Source organism: Equus asinus, chromosome 7 (genome assembly GCF_041296235.1).
Source record: "Equus asinus isolate D_3611 breed Donkey chromosome 7, EquAss-T2T_v2, whole genome shotgun sequence".
Classification (NCBI taxonomy): Eukaryota; Metazoa; Chordata; class Mammalia; order Perissodactyla; family Equidae; genus Equus; species Equus asinus.
Genome location: NC_091796.1, coordinates 97,393,540 through 97,412,184, shown reverse-complemented (window position 1 = coordinate 97,412,184; position 18,645 = coordinate 97,393,540). Strand labels below are relative to the sequence as shown.

At 52.4% G+C, this 18,645-nt stretch overlaps 1 protein-coding gene across 1 annotated transcript in view; it reads left to right on the top strand.

Moving 5' to 3' along the window:
* The window catches only part of CCDC88C (coiled-coil domain containing 88C), a 131,576-nt gene that overhangs the window by 38,671 nt on the left and 74,260 nt on the right, over positions 1–18,645 (top strand). The window contains exon 4 of the mRNA XM_014832075.3: positions 12,818–12,887. Coding sequence (XP_014687561.3) covers positions 12,818–12,887 — 70 coding nt within the window. The remainder of the gene's footprint in view (positions 1–12,817; positions 12,888–18,645) is intronic.

Genomic DNA, 18,645 nt, shown 5'->3' with positions numbered 1-18,645 from the left:
GCTGCAAGACCTTCCCACTTGCTATTCCCTTTGCCTGGACTTCTCTTATCCACCTGTCCACTTGGCTCACATCCTCTCTCCACTCATGTGTGTTCAACTGTGATTTCATGGGGGGCCCTCTTTGACCCGCTGTCTGTAATAGCTTCATTGCCCATCACTTTTGATCATCCGACCCTGCTTTGTTTTTCTTAGCACTTAGGACTTCCTGGCACATTCATATGACATATTTTTACCTTTTTGTCCCCCTCGTTTACTACAGTATCCCCAGCAGTCAAAAACCTTTGTTGATCAAATGGATCTTGTGTTGGCAGATGGCTAGTGGACTGGGGGGTACCGCCTGCCAGTCAGGATTAAATGAGATGATACACGCTAGGTGTCTAGCCCAGCCCCTGGCTTATTAGACGCTCTGATATATCATCATTCAAAAGAACGATGCACTCTGGATGGGGGAGGGTGTGTTCAGTGGCCTGTCCCAGGTCCTGAGGCGTCTGTTGTCACCAGACCCTTCCTCCCTGTGGTCAGCCAGTTCAGTTTGGCCAGCAGTTGGTGAGCATCTGCTGTGGGCAGCATGTGCAGACGCCTGGGGGGCGTTCAGAGGTGAGCACGCCACAGCGCCTCCCCCCGGAACCCTGAGGTTCCCAGTCACCTCGAATGTGGAGTACTGGGCTGGGGCTCCAGCGGCGAAGACGCAGAAGTGATCATTTCCAACTAAGGGGTTTGGGTCCGGGAAGGGGATGGAGGTGAGCGTTGCAGGGTGGGGAGGATTGCATCAGGTGTTTGGGGGGTCGGCCACCACCAACCCCTGCCCACCCCCAACGTGGACAGCTGCCTTGGCGTTGATACCATCTGTTGAGATTTTCACTTCCTGCTGAGATGTTAGTCATTACAAACTCGTTGTTTCTTAACCTTCCTCCTCCCTGGTTTTTCAGCTGTGTCCTGAGTTGCCCTCCCCCAGTTTCCTGCTATAGAATAAATTCTTGGTGATAGAATAAAAGAACCTTCCAGAGTTTCTTGCTCTCTAGATGAAGTCTGATCATTTGTGGCAAACTTCCGTAATGATGAGAAGCAACTGCTTTGCAAGATTTCTTCGCCCGTTCCGTCTGTTTCATCTGCAGCTTTTTCAGAGGGGCGAGTGGGGGCGAGGGAGGCAGTGACAGTCTCACCTCGCTCACTTATCCTCTGTGGAGAGTTTGCAGGTCCCTCTGCCTTCAGATAAGGGGCAAATTCCGTGGCTCTGCCCAGGGCAGGCGTCACTAATCGACCGTGCACGCTTTCCCTCAGACCCCCACCTGCCCTTGGAATTCTCGGTGTAGCACCCCGCCAGCCCTTGGGAGTTGAAACCCCTGCCACCCTCAAGGTACAGGTGGGTGTGTGTGCTTCTCTCTTGAGACCAGAAGGGAAAGAAGAAAGGAAGAGCACGGAGAGGGCTTTCCGGTGGTCCTGTTCAGTCCTTCCTGTCTGGTCCTCAGCTCCGAGCGATAGAGAAGGGAAGGGGTGGTGTGGGGTGAGCCGGGGAGTGGGGAGCATCTCTCCATTCCTGGGATCTCCAGGGTGAACCCCCACCCCCAAGTAGCTGTGGTGCCGTCCTGGATGGCTTCACTCGGGCACTGTCGGCCTCCTGCGCTCGTGCACCGTGCAGCTGTTCTAAGTGGGACGCTTGCAGTGGGAGGCCGGCTGTGTGTTCTCCCTGAGCGCAGCTGGAGCAGCGCCCGCTGGGGCCTGATTACGTGCCAGGTGCTCTCCTCGGGCTCCCGTGGGTTAGGTGTGATGCCTGCCCGCCCAGCTACCTGGCAGGAGTTTAAGCTGAGGCCCAGCAGCGACAGGCTGGTGGTGGACCTGGCTAGGGGACTCTGAGGCTACGGCTGTCCCCGTGGAGATAAGCCCAGACTGGGCACGGCCCCGACTCCCTGAGCAGAGATTCTGGTTCTCGCTGCTCGTGGGCCTGCAGTGGGGGTGACTCCTGCACCTGTGTTGGAGACACGAGGTGGGGGAACGCCTTCTGCTGCTTCCCTTGCCTTTGTTGCCACCTCTTCCTGCCGCGGCACGACCCAGGTCGATACACACATACCTGGATAGCACCTGCTCCTCTTCGTTTCAGCTCTGCGCCACCTCCTCTTGGAAGCCTTTCTGGCTTAGCCGCTCTGGTGTGCTCCTGTTGTCCCCCAGCTCAGATGCCTCACATCACCTCTGTTAGGGTGCTGGACTTGCCAGTGGGTCTGTCCTCTGCAAGGCTGTGGGTTCCCCAAGGACAGGGGCCTGCCCCATGCACACACCTGGGCGCCCTCACTGCTCCCTTGGTTGAGCCTGCCTGTCTGTCTGCGTTCCCTGTATCTGAGGGCAGAGGTCTTGTGTGTGTGCCCCCTCCCCCGAACCAGCACAGCGCCTGACACCCCATAGGAGCCCAGGAAATACGGTGTACATGTAAATAAGAGAGTGAATGGCTGCCCTCTGTTCTCCCTGCCTGCCATCCTCCTGCCCTGGGGAAATGGATGTGGAGGCCTGGCTGACTCGGGAACGTTGATGCCCTGCGTCCTGCGACACTCGCGCTGTGGGGTGGTGGCTTTCCTGCCTGCCTTCCCCTGCCCTCGCAGGTCCCGGCAGGCTGCCACCTGCACCTGGAGGCTCCCAGGCACGCTCTGTCGCTCCTGCTCCGACTTGTACCCTGGGAGTGAGGGAACCAGTGCCCTGCCGTCAGGTAGCGGGTGAGGGCTGCCAGGGTGTGGTGCCCACCCCAGCCCCACCTGGGGGGTGAGTGGTGGGGTGAAACAGAGTGGGACACAGTGGCTGCATAGACGCTGTTCCCCCAGCCCAGCTACTTGCTGGGACGTGAAGGCCACGCCTCTGCCCCTGAGCTTCATGCCCTCCTTGCTTGCCCATCAACAAAAACTCGAAGAAGCTCGAAGAAAGGGGCTCTACAGCTGCTGACAGTTGTAAGATCCCTCACCACCATCACATAGGATTCCTGGCATCCACCCCAACATGGATGCTATAGTTTTAACCGGGAGGAGAGGACAGGGCAGCCCTGAGCCTCTCCGGGCATGAAGGTGTGAGGGCAGGGCCACCCCTCCCTCCTCATCCCGAATCCTCAGAATCCTTCCTCCTCCTCCCCCAGAGTCCCCACTGGAGCTCGGTCCTGGTGCATGGGAGGCCCTCAGGAGACATTGGTGAGTGGAGGTGAGCTGCTTGGTTAATGCAGCGAGCCCTAGGGCGGAGTCCCAGGAGGCTGGGTTTCTAGACCCGAATGCAATGCCGCACCGTGTGATTTTCCTCTCTGGGCCTCAGTTTCCCCACTCTGTAGGTAATCTGTAAGGCTCTTCCAGTTTTAAAATGCTGAGTCTCACCACTCCCTGCTGTTGGCTGGGATCCCTGTGCACGATATGTGTCCATCCATTAGTCCATCTTGGGCCCCCGCCCCCTCCTCCTGCGCCTGTGGTTGCTCATGACATCACCACAGTTCTTGGCCCAGAGCCCACCTTCACTTGGCTGCTGGGGGCCTGGCTTGTCTGCAGCATGTAAAATGGTTTCTGAAGTACCGTTTATGGGCAGGAGTTCTTCTCAGAGATGAGACAGTGCCCTGTGCGTGCTTCTGGGGCTGCCCCACCGCCTTGCTTGGTCCAGGGGCTCTGAACAGGCACTTCCTAGCATCAGATAAGACGACTCCACCCACAGAGCAACCCCAGGCATCGTACGAGCCCTAAAAGAAGGTGACAGGCGTTTGTGGGGACGCTTGAAGTGTCCTCCAGTCCCATCCCTGTTGGGTTTCCCCTGGGTTCTTCTGGGACATGTGGGCACTTGCCTGTTTTCAGAGTTGGCAGCCCTGAGTCAGTACCTCCGTGAAGACGTGCTGTGCTCCTCTGTGCCAGCACCGTGTCTCCTTTTCCAGGCCCCCTTCCCCACCTTCTGAAGGAGCCAGACATCCCTTAGAGATGGTCCTAGTCCTGTTACAGATGAGGGTGTGGCTCAGAGAGGGACTGTGAGTTGCCTGAGGCCACACAGCAAGTAGCTTTGCCCTCACATGGTGGTGTTTGAGTTCCAGGTGTCCCTTCCCACAGGTCTCCTCCTCCTCGGTCGGCTCAGAGGAGATATTTGTTTTCCCTTCTGTGAACAAAGAAGGGCTTGGTTTGCTTCTGTGCACACAGCCGTGCAGACGGGCAGTTACGAGTGTTCGGGGGAGGGGCATTCTGATGATGTGGTAACCGAGGACAGCCTGAGTTGGTGGCCTTACATTGCTGGGTCTTGAGGCACGATGCGGCCTAATTAGGGGAGCCGGTGCAGATCCGAGCTGGTTTCAGGCCCTGGGGACCCCAGGATTAATTGAAACGAGGTGGAACAGATGGATTGAGTCTATCAGCAGCTTTACGTGACAGCCTCTTAACATGAAAGCACTTCATTCCGCAGGCCCCCTGCCCCCGTGGAGGCGGGAACGCGGCAGCAACCGGAGCCCCTTGTCCAGATGGAATTACAAGCACGTGGCCCGTGGGCCGGGCTTTGAACAGGCGGCCGGGGATAAATCATCAGGCTTACATATCCGCTGAGCAGCTCAATTAGAAAGTCACGCTCCTGGCCGTAATATCCCAAAAAGTGGGCTGTGGCGCATGGTTGGGGGAGGGGCTGGCGGCAGGCTGTAAGTACCAGGAGTCACTACGGAAGGTATGAGGCCAGCATCAGCTGTAGAAGGTGCCCGGGTTTGGGCCATCGGGAAGTCAGCGTAGTACAGGGGACGGCTCACCACCCCGGAGCGTCCAGCCCTGGCCCTCCGCTGGATCCCGCTATTAAACCCCGTCTTAAGCGTTGTGCCACAGTGCCCTCAGATTGGAAATGCTAGTGATTAGTATCCTGACCACCTCACATGAGTGTTGTAGGGAGGAAAGAGGTGGGACCCTCCCAGGGTGGGACCCTCCTTGTGGTTGGGTGTGTGTTTGCCAAGGCCAGCTTGTCAGGCAGCTTTTGTTTGGGCCAAGATGTTGTTGAAGGGCATTTGGGAACCCTGCCCGGCCAGACCCACTTGAGAGGTTTCCAGGTGTCACGTGGAGGAGTGCTTGTTGATGGCATGAGCATAACCCCGTGGCGTGTGCAGAGGCTCCCTGGAGAACTCCTCCTGACTTTGTAGGCCTCTCTGTGCCATGCCCTGCGAGGGTCTCAGCCTTTCAGAGTCCCAGAGGCATCTCGCCTGCGTGAACCATAGCTAGTGCTGTGAGGTTTCTGGAAATGTTACCGCCCTGGGGTCTGGAAGTCTTGCCTCGTCCCTAAGGGCACTGGAATAGACGCTGGGAGCATCGAAATTCATGGAGTACCTTTCCTGGTGGAGTCACTTCTGTAGTTTAGGAATTTTAAATGAACCTTGCTTTGTTTGCTCGTAAAACTATGACATTTGGGATTTTACAGTTGGAAAGCATGGTGTATTCAAACCAGCATCACAAATTCACTTTGAAATGTTTTTTTTTTAAAGATTGGCACCTGAGCTAACAACTGTTGCCAATCTTTTTTTTTTTCATTCTTCTCCCCAAAGCCCCCCAGTACATAGTCATACATTCTAGTTGTGAGTACCTCTGGTTGTGCTATGTGGGACGCTGCCTCAGCATGGCCTGGTGAGTGGTGCCATGTCCACGCCCGGGATCTGAACCCATGAAACCCCAGCCGCCAAAGCGGAGTGCAGAAACTTAACCGCTCAGCCACGGAGCCGGCCCCTCAAATGTTTTTAACTTTGGTTAACATCTACAAGCTGCAAAATCTTAAGACCCATGGCAGCTGATTTTGCCGTGATTCGAGGTATAGGAAGTAACCCAGCAGCTTTGTGCTGCCTCTCAGTGGGAAGTTGAGGGACAAGGCAAAATGGGAAAGTGTCACAGAAATGGCCAGATGAAGCATTAGGAGTTCAAGGGAAAGGAAATCATGTGATTAAGGGCATCAAGGGTGGCTGCATGGTGGAGGTGGCATTTTCTGTGAACTTAGGAGAGTGAGTAGCGTTCTGATCACTGATCCTCCGGGCTGGGGATGTGTGAGGGAGAGACAGCCCCAAAAGGAAATGCAGGCTGTGTAGTACACTGTACCCAAGGGCTTGACTTGATGGTCATATTTAGCAGTTAATACATTTCTGGGCTCTCTCCTTCCCCTGTGGGACTTCTAACCGTTCTTCACAGCCCAGCTCAGAAGCCACCTCCCCTGGGAAGCCTTCCCAGCCTTGCCTGGCCGAGTTTGGCACTGCTCCCTGTGCTGTGCTGCTCTGACACCTGTCCATTTGTGCTGTGCCTGTCTACCTCCGTGTTTTTCCAGCCAGGCTGAGAGTTCTCAGCTCCCAGCACGGTGCTCAGTGTGTCTCTTTGAATATCTGAACCCCGGGTCTAAAGATGTGCCAGGGGTGTACTGGGTGCACACTCAAAGCTGATGATATCACTCCTGTTTCTGATGTTCATTGCTGACTCTGAGAATGTGGATAGGTCCACAGCACCATGCTTTGTGTTTCTTTGGCCTTGTGGAAGGCACATTTGTTGTCTGGACGGTCCGGATCTCCTTGGCAGCTGTGAGCATCGTCTTCCGCCTGGATGCCTCTGCTGAGTGAGCGGCTTAACTTTTCTGGGAGTTCCCTCTCATTTACTCTGCATTAATAGCTCATAGTCAGACCGCTTTGGAGGGTCATTTGTGCACCTAAAAACTTGGCCTTTAGCAGCATTTATTTTTTTCCTTCCAGCAAAATATTGAGTCATAAAATTCAGTCTCATCTGGGAGGAGGAAAAGAATTCTTCCTATTTCTTCACGAAATCATTGTTCTTAATCCAACCTCCCCAGTGTTTTCAAAGGAAACTGAAGATAACCTCTGCCACACACACACACACACACGCATGCACACACCAGGCATGCAACTGTTTCCACCCTGTAACTTCTCTGGGACCTCATATCTCTTCCACCAGTGGAGAAAATGACCTTTCTGTTTGAGCAGCCACGGACGTCTAGATGGGCCCTGGCAGGATCTTAAGCCATTTCAGTGAAGCCTGCATTACTTCAGCAGTGAGTGAAACTTTTCTGGGATGCCTGAGCCTCCTCTTCAAGGGGCTGGTGCTCCGGGTGCCATCCCTTCCCGCAGAGCCTCCCACCTGGGCCCCTGCGCAAGGCCTGAGGCTGTAAGTCAGCCCCTCCCCCATCTGTGCTCAGCTGCCCGTTCTCCCGGCTGGGCTGGCTGGCTGGGCTGGCTGGCGGCTGTTCTTCCCAGCTGATGCAGGCTTTGCATCTCCTGATGGAGGATGCCCAAGTGCAGTTTGATTTTTTGGGGGTAGTGTTTTTTAAAAAAAGAGGTAATCTGTTTCATCTTCATCTTGGATACATGGTGACTTGTCTCAGAGGAAAGCATAATTTCCCTTTTTTTTCAGTGGACCCGACACGTTCACAGTTCAATGTCTGGTAAATAGATGCCACTGACTATACGTTCTCTGTGTAGGAAGCTGTGCATAAAGCGTTAAAATATTTTAAGGTCATATAACCACATTATAGAACCTTTAGAAAATGTTGGGAAAAGTTGCTCTTGTCCCGATCACTGTCATAAAAAATGTTCTGTCATTTGTATATATTTCCTTTGAGGATTTCTTCTTTTTTTAGCTTATCTTTAATACTATACGTTCAATTAGGTATTCTTTTATTCATTGAAGCACTTTTTGTCTGTCTCCCTGACCAGGATGGGTGGCCGTATCTTCGTTACCTAACCATTCGGTTTGCAGCTAGAATGTCAAAGTGGTGTTCACTGACCACACGCCCCTGTCATGCTCACATCCGTGATTGGAGGGTGTGGTAGGGATGTTTTAGGGCCTCTGTTTAATACTGTGCTGCTGACGCATTTACTGTGAAGTAGACAGTTTACTGGGAGTTTGGGGTACGCACACTTGCTCTCAGGTGAGTTCAGGGGGTCATTTAAGAGGCCTGAGCTGAGCCCCCTTGTTGCTAAGCCTGGGAGAAAGCATGGGCTCATTTTAGGGCTCCCAGGACATTGGGCTGCCGTGGTTGAGTGGGTGCACTGTTGGTAAGTCCTGGATAGAGACTGGCTAAAAAGGAATTAGGAGGCGTGTCCCCCACAGGGACCTGACAGTTCAATGGAGGTGACTGGACAAATGCAGAAAATGTTTCACCTACAAGCCCTGGGAGCCATGGGGTCACGTCTGGCCCGAGGGGCAGACCAGGTGGTTGAGGCATCCACGTCCATCCTGGGATCCATCCCCTGGCTGTGCTGCCCCAGGCCTCTTCCTTCCCCTCGCGCTGTCCTCCTGCCTCTCCAGGAGGCCGTGACTGAGCCCTCCAGAGCTTTTCTCCTGAGACTTAGCACCACCCACACCTGCAAGGTGCAGACACCCGGGAAACTTTGAAGCTTCTTAGGGAGGAAGGAGGTTTGAGGGACTTTTGGGAGGGGAGGAACGTCCAGGCTGGGGGGCTGGCCTGTGCAAAGTTTTGGTGACAGGAGGGGATGACAAGGACCCAGTGTGCTCCGAGAGCCAACCTAGAATTGCAGCCTGGGCCCCGTGTTGGGTTCTGAGACACGGAGCAGTACCCGCCAGCAGGGACAAGGGATTGGCCTCATGGGCTCAGTGAAGCCATGCGCCTGGGTGCCAGTCTTGTTTGCTGTAGGGTGGCCGAGAGGTCCCACCATCCACTGAGGCTGCTTGCTCAACTGTAATCAAGTGAGTTTTGCACCATAGCTGGGTGCCTCTGGAACCTGCTCACCACCCTCCTCCACCATCCTTCTTGGCACTAGCGGACTAGCTCAGTTCCCTGGGAAGCCTGGAATGGGGCACCCCCTCTGTGTCTTGTATCTTTCCCCGCTGACTACATTTGTGCTTGCATGAGAGGATTCTAACAGGAAGGGAGCTTTTTCCTTCCACTCAGCTTCCTGGTTCTGTTCTTACAACTTCTCTCCACCAGTGACCTCTGAGAGTCAATGCCACAGGCCTCGAGACTGGCCCCCCTGTACTCCCCATGAACCATATCATCCTCAGTTTGCCACCTGTGGGTCTGAATCAGGAAGCTGAGAATCTGAGGGCAGGCAACTCGCTGGGTTTGTTGACGCTGTGTGCAAACACAGATGCAGCCCCTGGGACCTCCCACTCGGGTGACAGACGCTTCCTGGAGAGTGTCCTGGCCTGTCCCACCCCATGCCCAAATGCATGTAGGGCCTTGTTTATGTGGTGACAGCCCTGGCGGGAACGCTGGAACAGATAAGACCTATGTCTTGGATTTGCGGCCTGGGTGGTGGCAGGGGGGTTCTCTCCCCTTTTACGTTACAGAGTGCTTTCCTGCACCCTTGCCGCTGAAAATCCAAAGCCACCCACCCTCCTCTGGTCTGTTTTTGTGACTTTTGGTTTGTTTAAAGCGGTTACCTACCAATGGGATCCTTCCAGGATACAATTAGTGCAGTTTCATTGATGAAGAGGAAATTGGGCGTTTCCCCAGCATCTTATTTTGGGATCTGAGAGCAAACCTGAAGGGGTGCAGATTCCACCCTGGATCACACAGTTTAATACTCCTCACTCCTCCAGCCCTGCATGCTCTGAGGAGGGGGATGGAGGTGGTCTCTGGGAGGGCCACGCCCAAGCCTGACTCTTCTCTCCTGCCTCTCAGGCCACAAGGATCAGATGACAAGACAGAGGCTGCTTGCCCTCGACCCTCATCCCTGCCTTGCGGTGTGACCGTGGCCTTTGCTTCTGCCTTTGTGAAGGTCCAGGTTGCACCAGGGGGGCTCGCTGGCAAATTTGGGGACTGCTCAGAGCACACCACTGGGCTTGCACTCCCCAGACTTGCTTGGTCCCACCCCACACAACCCACCGGGGTGTGACCAAGTGCCCGCCGAGCAGGCCAGTGTCAGCTGCGGTCTCCACAGTGGCTTTCTGTTCTGAGTGCCAAGCAGGAGGGTCTACTCATCAATAACCTCCTCACGTCCCGGAGAGATGGAGGGCCTGGCCCGTCGCCCTGGAGGCCCCACCGCCCAGAGGGGACAAGTTTGCTCGCCTTTCCTCAGGGACCAATGGCCACTGAGTCCCCTCCTCACCAGCGTTGGAAAGCATGACAGCCACTAGACACATGTGGCTGTCCAGGCTCCAAGATGTGGCTAGTGTGACTGAGAAAGTGAATTTTTAATTTTAATTAAATTTAAAAACATACTCGATTCAATTATTGGAGAACTTTTTAAGTGTGTTTGGAACAACTTGGGTATGCGAATGTACTTTTTCAGATCAAGTGTTTCCAGTGAGAATTAGCATCCGAATTGAGATGTGCTGTGAGTGTAAACTACGCCCTGGATTTCAAAGACTTGTATGCAAAAAGCGTGTGAAATATCTCATTCATGATTTTATGTCAATTATGTGGTGAAATGATACTATTTTGGATATAATGCCTTAAAGTTTATTGTTAGAATATTTTCACCTGTTTCTTTTTCCTTTTCTTAAGGGGGCTGTAGAAAATCTGATATGCGTGTCTTGTGTTGCTTTTGTCCTGGACAGCTTGGAACTCAGTCCACACTCACAGCTCTCAGCCCGCCTTTGCTGCAAATGTGATTGATGGTCTTTTAGAGGAAACAGTTAATGGTTCAAGATTGTTTGTGGCCACAGGATTAGGTCTTTAGGAGACACGTGGTGTTTTGAAAGAAACAAATCAAAAAATCATCATCAGGGCTAGCTCGGTGGCACAGCGGTTAAGTTCTCACGTTCCGCTTCTTGGTGGCCCAGGGTTCCCTGGTTCGGATCCTGGGTTCGGACATGGCACCGCTTGGCAAAAACGCCATGCTGTGGTAGGCGTCCCACGTATAAAGTAGGATGAAGATGGGCATGGATGTTAGCTCAGGGCCAGTCTTCCTCAGCAAAAAGAGGAGAATTGGCAGTAGATAGCTCAGGGCTGATCTTCCTCAAAAAAAAATCATCATCTGTTTATAAGGCATCATTTCTTAGTTGCACAAGTGACACATATTTCTTGTGGGAAAATTAGAAAGTACTGATAAGGCAAAATTAAGCATCCTGTTTTGGAAAGGGAATTCATGTATTTTCTAGCAGTATTTTCTAGCAATATTCCCAGTGGTCTTTTGCTTAATGATTTAGCATAAAAATACCGCTCTACGTTATTGCAGAGACCTTCAAAACGATTTCACATTCTGTATGTCCTTTATAAAGGTGGGTACCCTTCCACCCTGTTCAGAGGGCTGGTGCTCCAGACACTGGGTCAGTGGCAGAAGAAGCCAGCCAAGACCAAAGGGAACAGCGACTATAAGTAAACCTGGAAGTTGGGCTGCGCACTTGAGTTTCTCTTGGGGCAGGGTAGGGGCTCCATGACAATGGGCTCGTCTGGCTGGGAGTCCTTCCTTTGGCCGCATGAGTGAGCTGGCAAGTGGATTTCGCCGATTTTACTGGTGGTGTGTGTTCTGCCCCAGGGTGGGACCGTGGAATCCTTTGGTGAAACGCATTCAATTGAGAGATAATTTTTTCGTGTTGACTTTTTCCAAGCCCTGAAGGAGGGCTGAGGCTGTTACACAACTCAGACTTCTGTCCCACACAGATATTTACCCACTGAGTCACGCTTGAGAAGACATTAGCCATCTCTGATGCGGTGACACGTGACCCCAGATGATAAAGAAAGATGTTCTCCAACCTTGACTGGAGAGGGGGCCAGTGGGTTTGAGAGTGGGGTCCACCTTCTGGTTTAGCATCCCCTCTGCCCAGTTTCTGGTGTGGACAGGAGCCATAGAAAGATAATAAAGAGGGAGCATAAAACCATTTTATATATTCTTTGACAGTGCTGGCCTCTCCTGGCGTGCTGGCCTGGGCCTCCGTTCTGACTGACAATTCAGAGAGATTTCTGAGATGTTCCCGGGCCCTGTGGGCTTAGCTGATCGGGTAGTTGTCCCCCTTTGCTTCGTCAGTGCTAGTTGGTAGCACACTGAATGCAGAGATTCCTCACACATGCAATAGTGACTCCTGAAAAAAGCTGTGTCTGCGTGGGAACATTTCTTAAAAGGCGTAAGAAGAGCTTCGTTGGTAAATTTCTATAATGACCACTTTCGTAAGACCAAGAATACTTAGGAAAACTGCTCGCTTGTTTGTCTTCTGTAAAACGGAATTTTTAGCTTCTGATTGGTGAAAAACAAGGCACATCTGGGCAGGGAAGGCTGACCTGCCCCGAGAAGTGCTCTGGGAAGCCTAAGTGGTGGTGGCATATGAGCTGGCACGCTCCGAGGAGAGCTGGGAAAAGGCTCCCAGACGGGGGGCATGACCGATGGCTGGTGCTGGGCCTTCTTTCAAAGACCTGTGGCGTGAGGGCCAGGAGGCCGCCCATTTCCCCTGCGCCACCTCTCTCACAGGCACCGATTGCTGTCATTTATCCTCTCCCAGGGAAGTTGCTGCTGTAAATGAGAGAGATCCCCTCCTTTCCGACTGGGATTCTGAATCATCAGATTAGGACGACTCAGGAGTATCTCTTTAATCTTGATTCTGTATTTTTTTAATTGCACAAGCAAACCATACAGTAAAAAAATAATTAAAGACGTCTTTTAAAAAGAAGCTTACACCTAATCCGCTCTCCTAGCATGTCGCGTATCTTCTTTTTTTTCCCCGAGGTCTCTGAATACAGGCAGACATCATTTTTATTTGTTAGCGATGAAGGCAGAAGCACAATTCACTTTGACTTTTCACATTTATTTATATCGTAAATGTTCCTTCCTGTTATATAGTATCTTCATAGTTACCGTTTATTGGCTGCATGCTCATCCAGTGGCTTGATAAACTGTAATTTTCTTAATCGTTCTTTATTTTTGTTTCCTGTTCTTAACGGGATCTTTCCCCCTTTGTTTCTGTAGGAAGTTCTCCAGCAGCTGATCGTAATGAATTTGCCCAATGTTTTGATGATTGGCAGAGACCCGCTGTCTGGTGAGTGAAAGCCGGCCCCCTGGCCCCCCGTGGTGCCTGGGCAGTGCCATCGGCTCTGGGCAGCTGTTGGATACACAGCTCTGGCTGCCAGCTAGCTTGGAGCCAGCACAGTGGAAACACATGATCGTTCTGGTGAGATTTTAAAGGGTAGGTTTATTACCCAGAGGCGTTAAGCCAAGAACACATTTCTTCCTTAAGAATGAATGCTCCTGACCTCTCGGATGCGTGTGCAGAGGCAAGCGAGGCCACTGCTTTGTTGGGCTTAGGGGCCTCAGCTGTATGGCAAACTCTCGGGAGTCTCTCCCCCTCAGTAAATGTGGACTTGATGACACTACCATGGGGTCTCTCCTTTTCAGTAAACACGAAAGTGATGATGCCATCATGGGGTGTGGTACCTATTGGAAAGAAAGTAAGAATCTTTTGAGGGAACCAATGTCTGTGTTCTGCTGGGACCCTGTGATGCTTTATTCTCACCATGGTAGGTCTCACCAGCATGTCCTGTCATGTATCTGTTTTCACGTCTCCCCCTGGGCTCTGGGGCCCGAGTAGGCAGGAATTCTAAGTCCTGGTCTCGGACCAGGTGTGACTTTGAAAGACTGAATGACATTGCTTCTGGACATCTTCCAGAAGGTCGGAGCTTAATTCACACCTGTCAGTTAACTCACTGGGCACTGGAGATCCTCCCTTCCACCATTGTGTGCGTTAACCTGCATCTATGGCTCATGGATGTAAGCTCACAGGCCCTCACTGGCATGCACTCCCCTTGTTCCGGTGGAGACTTTGTTAGCGTGGGTCTGGGGCCCCTTGGAATAGGTGAGGGGTCAAGGAATGCGGTAAGGATCCCACACATTAGAGGCTTTTGCAGAAGGGACTGAAGCTTCCTGCTGTTGGCATCTCCTTGCCCTGCTCTCACCGGAGTCGGAGCATCCTGGTTCCTGTCCATATGACAAGAGCCAAAGTTGCCTTGAGACCAAAGGGAGAGTACAGCAAGTGACCACCAAGGCCATGGCAGTCACACATCGCTTAACGACCGGGGTACCTTCTCAGAAATGCATTGTCAGGCGAGTTCGTTGTTGTGCAAACATCATGGAGTGCTCTTGCACAAACCTCGATGGTATGACCTACTACACACCTGGGCTATATGGTACTAATCTTACGGGCCCACTGTTGTATGTGTGGTCCATCGTTGACTGAAACATCATTGTGCAGCGCCTGACTGTTCTCGTAGGGGAGCAATTCTCATTTAGTGCCGTGGTCTGAGAGCAGCAGCTTCTGGGGGTACAGGCCAGGTGCAGCTGAGCATTAAATCACTTTGCTTGTGGTAGGGGTCCTCCTAGGCTCCAACTGGCTGATGTGTCCACCTTTTTGCTCCTTGAGGAAGATATTTCCCTGACTTCCCGTGCGTCTTCAGCACAGCTGGCCCGTGAGCATGCGCAGTCTTGCACGGTGGCTTTGCGGAGTCCAGCCAGGCCCTCCTGGCGGCTCCTGGCCATGGCCGCGCTGCCCCACTCTGCAGAGTCATGAGAGGGAGCCTTTGGTTCACCTTACCCCCGGCTCTGCCTCTGGGCCATTTGTTTCCTGGCTTCATTTCATGGTTCCATCAGGTAGAGGATGCGGATGGGACCAGATGCAGCCCATCCCAGGCACCTCCCTGAGCCCAGGGACAGTTGGGACTGGTGATTTCTGTAGTAACATCAGGAAAGCAGGGTCTGCTTTGCTGTTCAGAGCTGTGCTGCCTCTCATTTATTTGGGGGGCTGTTGTTAAAGGGAGCGAGGAGAGCGATGTCTGGAGAGGCTGGTGGTTCGAGCTTAGTTATTGTATTCCACCTGCTCTGGAGACAGTTGTGTATGGTGATGAGAGGAAGGCAGAGGAGCAGCAAGGAAAGATGCTCCCTCCTACAGCCCTTGGTGAGCCCACCGTGTGCTGGGCATTGTGCATGTATTAAAAAATGGAAATGAAAATGTGCTTCTGGGGTGCGGCTGGGCCATCCCTTTGTAGATGAGCAAACAGGCTCACAGGGTTTAAGTGACAAGCCCTCAGACACTCAGCCTACAAGCAGAGGGGCTGACTGGAAGCCTGCTCCTTCCGACCCGAACCGGGCTCCCCATCCTGTCACACGCCGACTTGTGTTAGGTGAACCATAGGTGGTTGCCAGTGTTCAACCATTTTGACCTGCACAAATGGTGGTGGCGTATGTTTCAATTGAATATTAAACACATCCTCTTCCCCCGCTCAGCCATCCTGTCACCCCATCGTACTGCATAGCTTGCTCACCTTCCTGTTGTTGGTGCCCCGTCTGTTCCCCGTCCCTGTCGGTGTCCTACCTTCCTGCTGCCATCTGGAAACCTGCCCTCCGGGGCCCCTTCTCCACCAGACACCTCCACATGCTGGAACCCTGGCTCCAGCACTCCCCTCAGCAGTCTCTCTTCCAGCCTCTCTGAACCACATGGGGCTGAGAGACTGTCCTTCTGCAAAGAACACAGGTCCCCACCTCGGGTCTGACACTGAACAGAAACATCTGCAGAGATGTGGAAGCTGATTTGTTTTTAACAGCTTTATTGGGGTATTTGCATACCGTAAAATTCATCCGTTCTAAGCATACAATTCAGTGATTTTTTTTTTCCCATAAATGTCCAGAGTTGTGCACCTTTCACCATAATCCAGTTTTAGAACAGAGTGAAGAAGCTGATTTTAAACTGTGACATGTGACTAGAGTGCCCCCTGGTACCCGGCATCATACAGACTCGATACACGTCAATCAGAGAGGTTCTAGCCCCAGCTCTGAAGAAGTTGGAGAGATGAGACAGTGAGCACCAGGAAGGTTAAGGACGAGAATCCCACCATCGCAGCAAGCTCAGAGAGCCCAGGCAGGGCCTGACTGGCAGTGTCTTCGGCAGGCTGTGCAGAGAGGGGAGGGGCTGCCTCACTGCGATGTCAAGGCTGGAGGGATGTGAGCTGGGTGCACGCATGGGTGGGTTTTGACAGCGGTCCTAGGGGGCTCCGGGAGCAGAGGATGTTGGCAGGCGATATCCGCCAGCAAGAAGATGCAAACATGAATGTCAGAGGTGGAGAGACGTATTTATGGAATAGTGTTTTCTGTTTTAAATTTTAAAAATAGATGTGTGAAGCACTTGGGTTTCTTTTTAAATAAAGAACAGAGTTGGTTTCTTTTTTGTGTGGTTGCCTGGAAATGCCAGGAGGCTGCCTTTTTTTTTTTTTTTTTTTTTTTTTTAAAACTAATTCTGCCATACACGGCTCAGGAGCACGCCTCTGCTCTTTTTGGCTGATGTTGACACTGTCCTGTTATTTATAACGTTTCACAGTTTTGGGTTATTTTTTGGTCTTGGCAAATGCAGCAAGCACAGTGGAGTCAGGTGCCAGGGGCTGGACAGATCCCAGCAGAACATCTAATGCACCCGCCCCCCCACACAACACACATGACACTAAAAGATCCTGAGATGCCAACCATTTGTTCCCCTTTTTCTGATCTAAAATAGGGACCTGTCACGACTCGTACTGTTATGAAGTTTTTCTGTATGTTTTGCTGACCTCCTGCACCCGTCGGACAAAAGGATGTTCTCTCTTTTTCTGCCCTGGGTGAGATTCAGTGACAGATCAATGAATGGGAGATAAGCCCTTCACAGACTTTAAATTGGTTTTTAAACCTTTCCTCCTGGTTTTAAAATCTACCCCTTTGGGTCAAAAATCCTCATTCTCTTATCTTCTGTTTTAGGCCTCGGATCGTCTCTCTGGATTTTCATGGTTCAGCTCTCTGAACTGGACCCCCCATCCTGGGGAAGTGTCTGTCCATTGCCTCATTACTACAGATCCCTCTTACTGGAGCCAGGCCTGGGGTCCTGCAGGACCCTGTTCTGAGCCCCTCCCTCACTTTCACATGGTGGCACTGGCCCGGAAGCCTGCTCCCTGGTTGCTGGGCCGTGTGCAGGCTCCAAGCACTGAGTATTGTAGGGTGACCTTTGTTTTGTTTCTTGCTGGCCAAATCTCATCCTTCTCTCTTACCCCACGCCTGATCCTTCAGGCTCTACCTCAGGACGTCTGAGCTCTTTCCTCCTCCTGCCCCCGTGTGTCCAGCCGCTGCCGTCTTTTACTGCTGACGAACCCCCGTAGCTTCTGACCTGCTGCCCGCTCTGCCTTTGCCCCTGCAGACTGTTCTCATCGCAGCACCCTGGAGCAATGCTCTTCTAAAGTTAGTCAGATTATGTCACTTCTCTGTCCCCACCCTCCCCGCACTAGGGCCTGTGCACTGGCTGTTCCCTCTGCTTGGAACTCTTGTCCCTCAGATACTCACAGGAACAGCTCCTTCAGGTCTTGGTTCAAATGCTGCTTGCTTTCTCAGTGCAGCCCCCCGACCTCGCTGTTTCCGGCTGCAGCCTGTCCCTCAGGACTCCAGTCCTCATCCTGCTCGGCCTTCCCTTTCTTCGTGGCGTTGATCACCCTCCAGTACGCTATGTAATTTACTTATGTTTTCATGTCTGTTGCATTGCTTCTTATTCTCCTCCTAGGATGTAACCTCTCGTGAGGGTAGGAATCTTGGCTTTCCTTTTTTTATTGTTGCCCATGTCTTCCAAGTGTCTAGAGTGGTTCCTGACGCATAGTGGGCGCTCAGTGAAGTAACAAAAGTGCTGGAGACCCACCTCTGTCTCCTTCTCTGTCCTCTCCCCGCTTCCCTGCTCCTTCAAGCTAGTGCTCCTTGCAGTGTTAACCACGTGCTCTCACAGATACAGAGGTCAGGTGTCAGTGGTCAAGGTCAAGTAAGAGTCGATCTCTGCCCGGCACCGTGTGTGTGGCTCCCCTAGGCCGGAGAAAACCATGCTCACCCACCATCTTGCCAGCGGCACATCCGTTAAACATCTTTATGTGGCTTTTTGGAGAGTATGTTCTATAGGAAGTCATATGAAACCACGAGATCGCAATGTCTGTTTCACCTGTAGAATGAGGGAGGGTGTTGCCCAGAACTAGACCAGCTCCCCGGTCCGTCGAGCTCTGCTTTCTCAGCAGCCAGGCCTGTCACTGTGCCACACACACAGAGAAGACTAGATCTGTCTGACAGGAAGCCAGGGTGTTAGCAAATTAATTTCTGCGATGAATCATAGAACAGTTACGCTGGAAGAGAGCGAGGGTTTTTCTTCCAATGTTTGTAGCCAATGCAGTAGTGGTTTTCAGACTTGGAAATCGCTGGTGCCACCTCAGCTGTTGAGAACAGAAGGGAAGAAGCCACATAGGTGCAGAAACCCAGCCCAGAGAGGGAGGGAATTCATTCAGAGGCACACAGCATGTGGTCCCATAGGTAAGAGAAGTGTTTCTCATCATAAATTGTGCAGATGGTTGTATATGTAGGCAGTCAGTCTCTGGTCCCCAGCAGGAGGACAGGCCACTGTCATTGTTCTGCCTGCTGTTCCTTGCATTCTAAATGTCAGGCAAGATTCCCAGGTCCATGGAGGGGCTGACCTCATATTCACACGCTACAGGGTCCTGTCTGTGAAGACAGCTGGAGCTTTTTTTTTCTTTTTTTGGAGGAAGTTTAGCCCTGAGTTAACTACTGCCAATCCTCCCCTTTTTTTTGCTGAGGAAGGCTGTCCCTGAGCTAACATCCGTGCCCATCTTCCTGTACTTTCTATGTGGGACACTTACCGCAGCATGGCTTGCCAAGAGGTGCCATGTCCGCACCCGGGATCTGAACCGGAGAACCTCGGGCCACTGAAGCAGAATGTGTGCACTTAACCACTGCGCCACCGG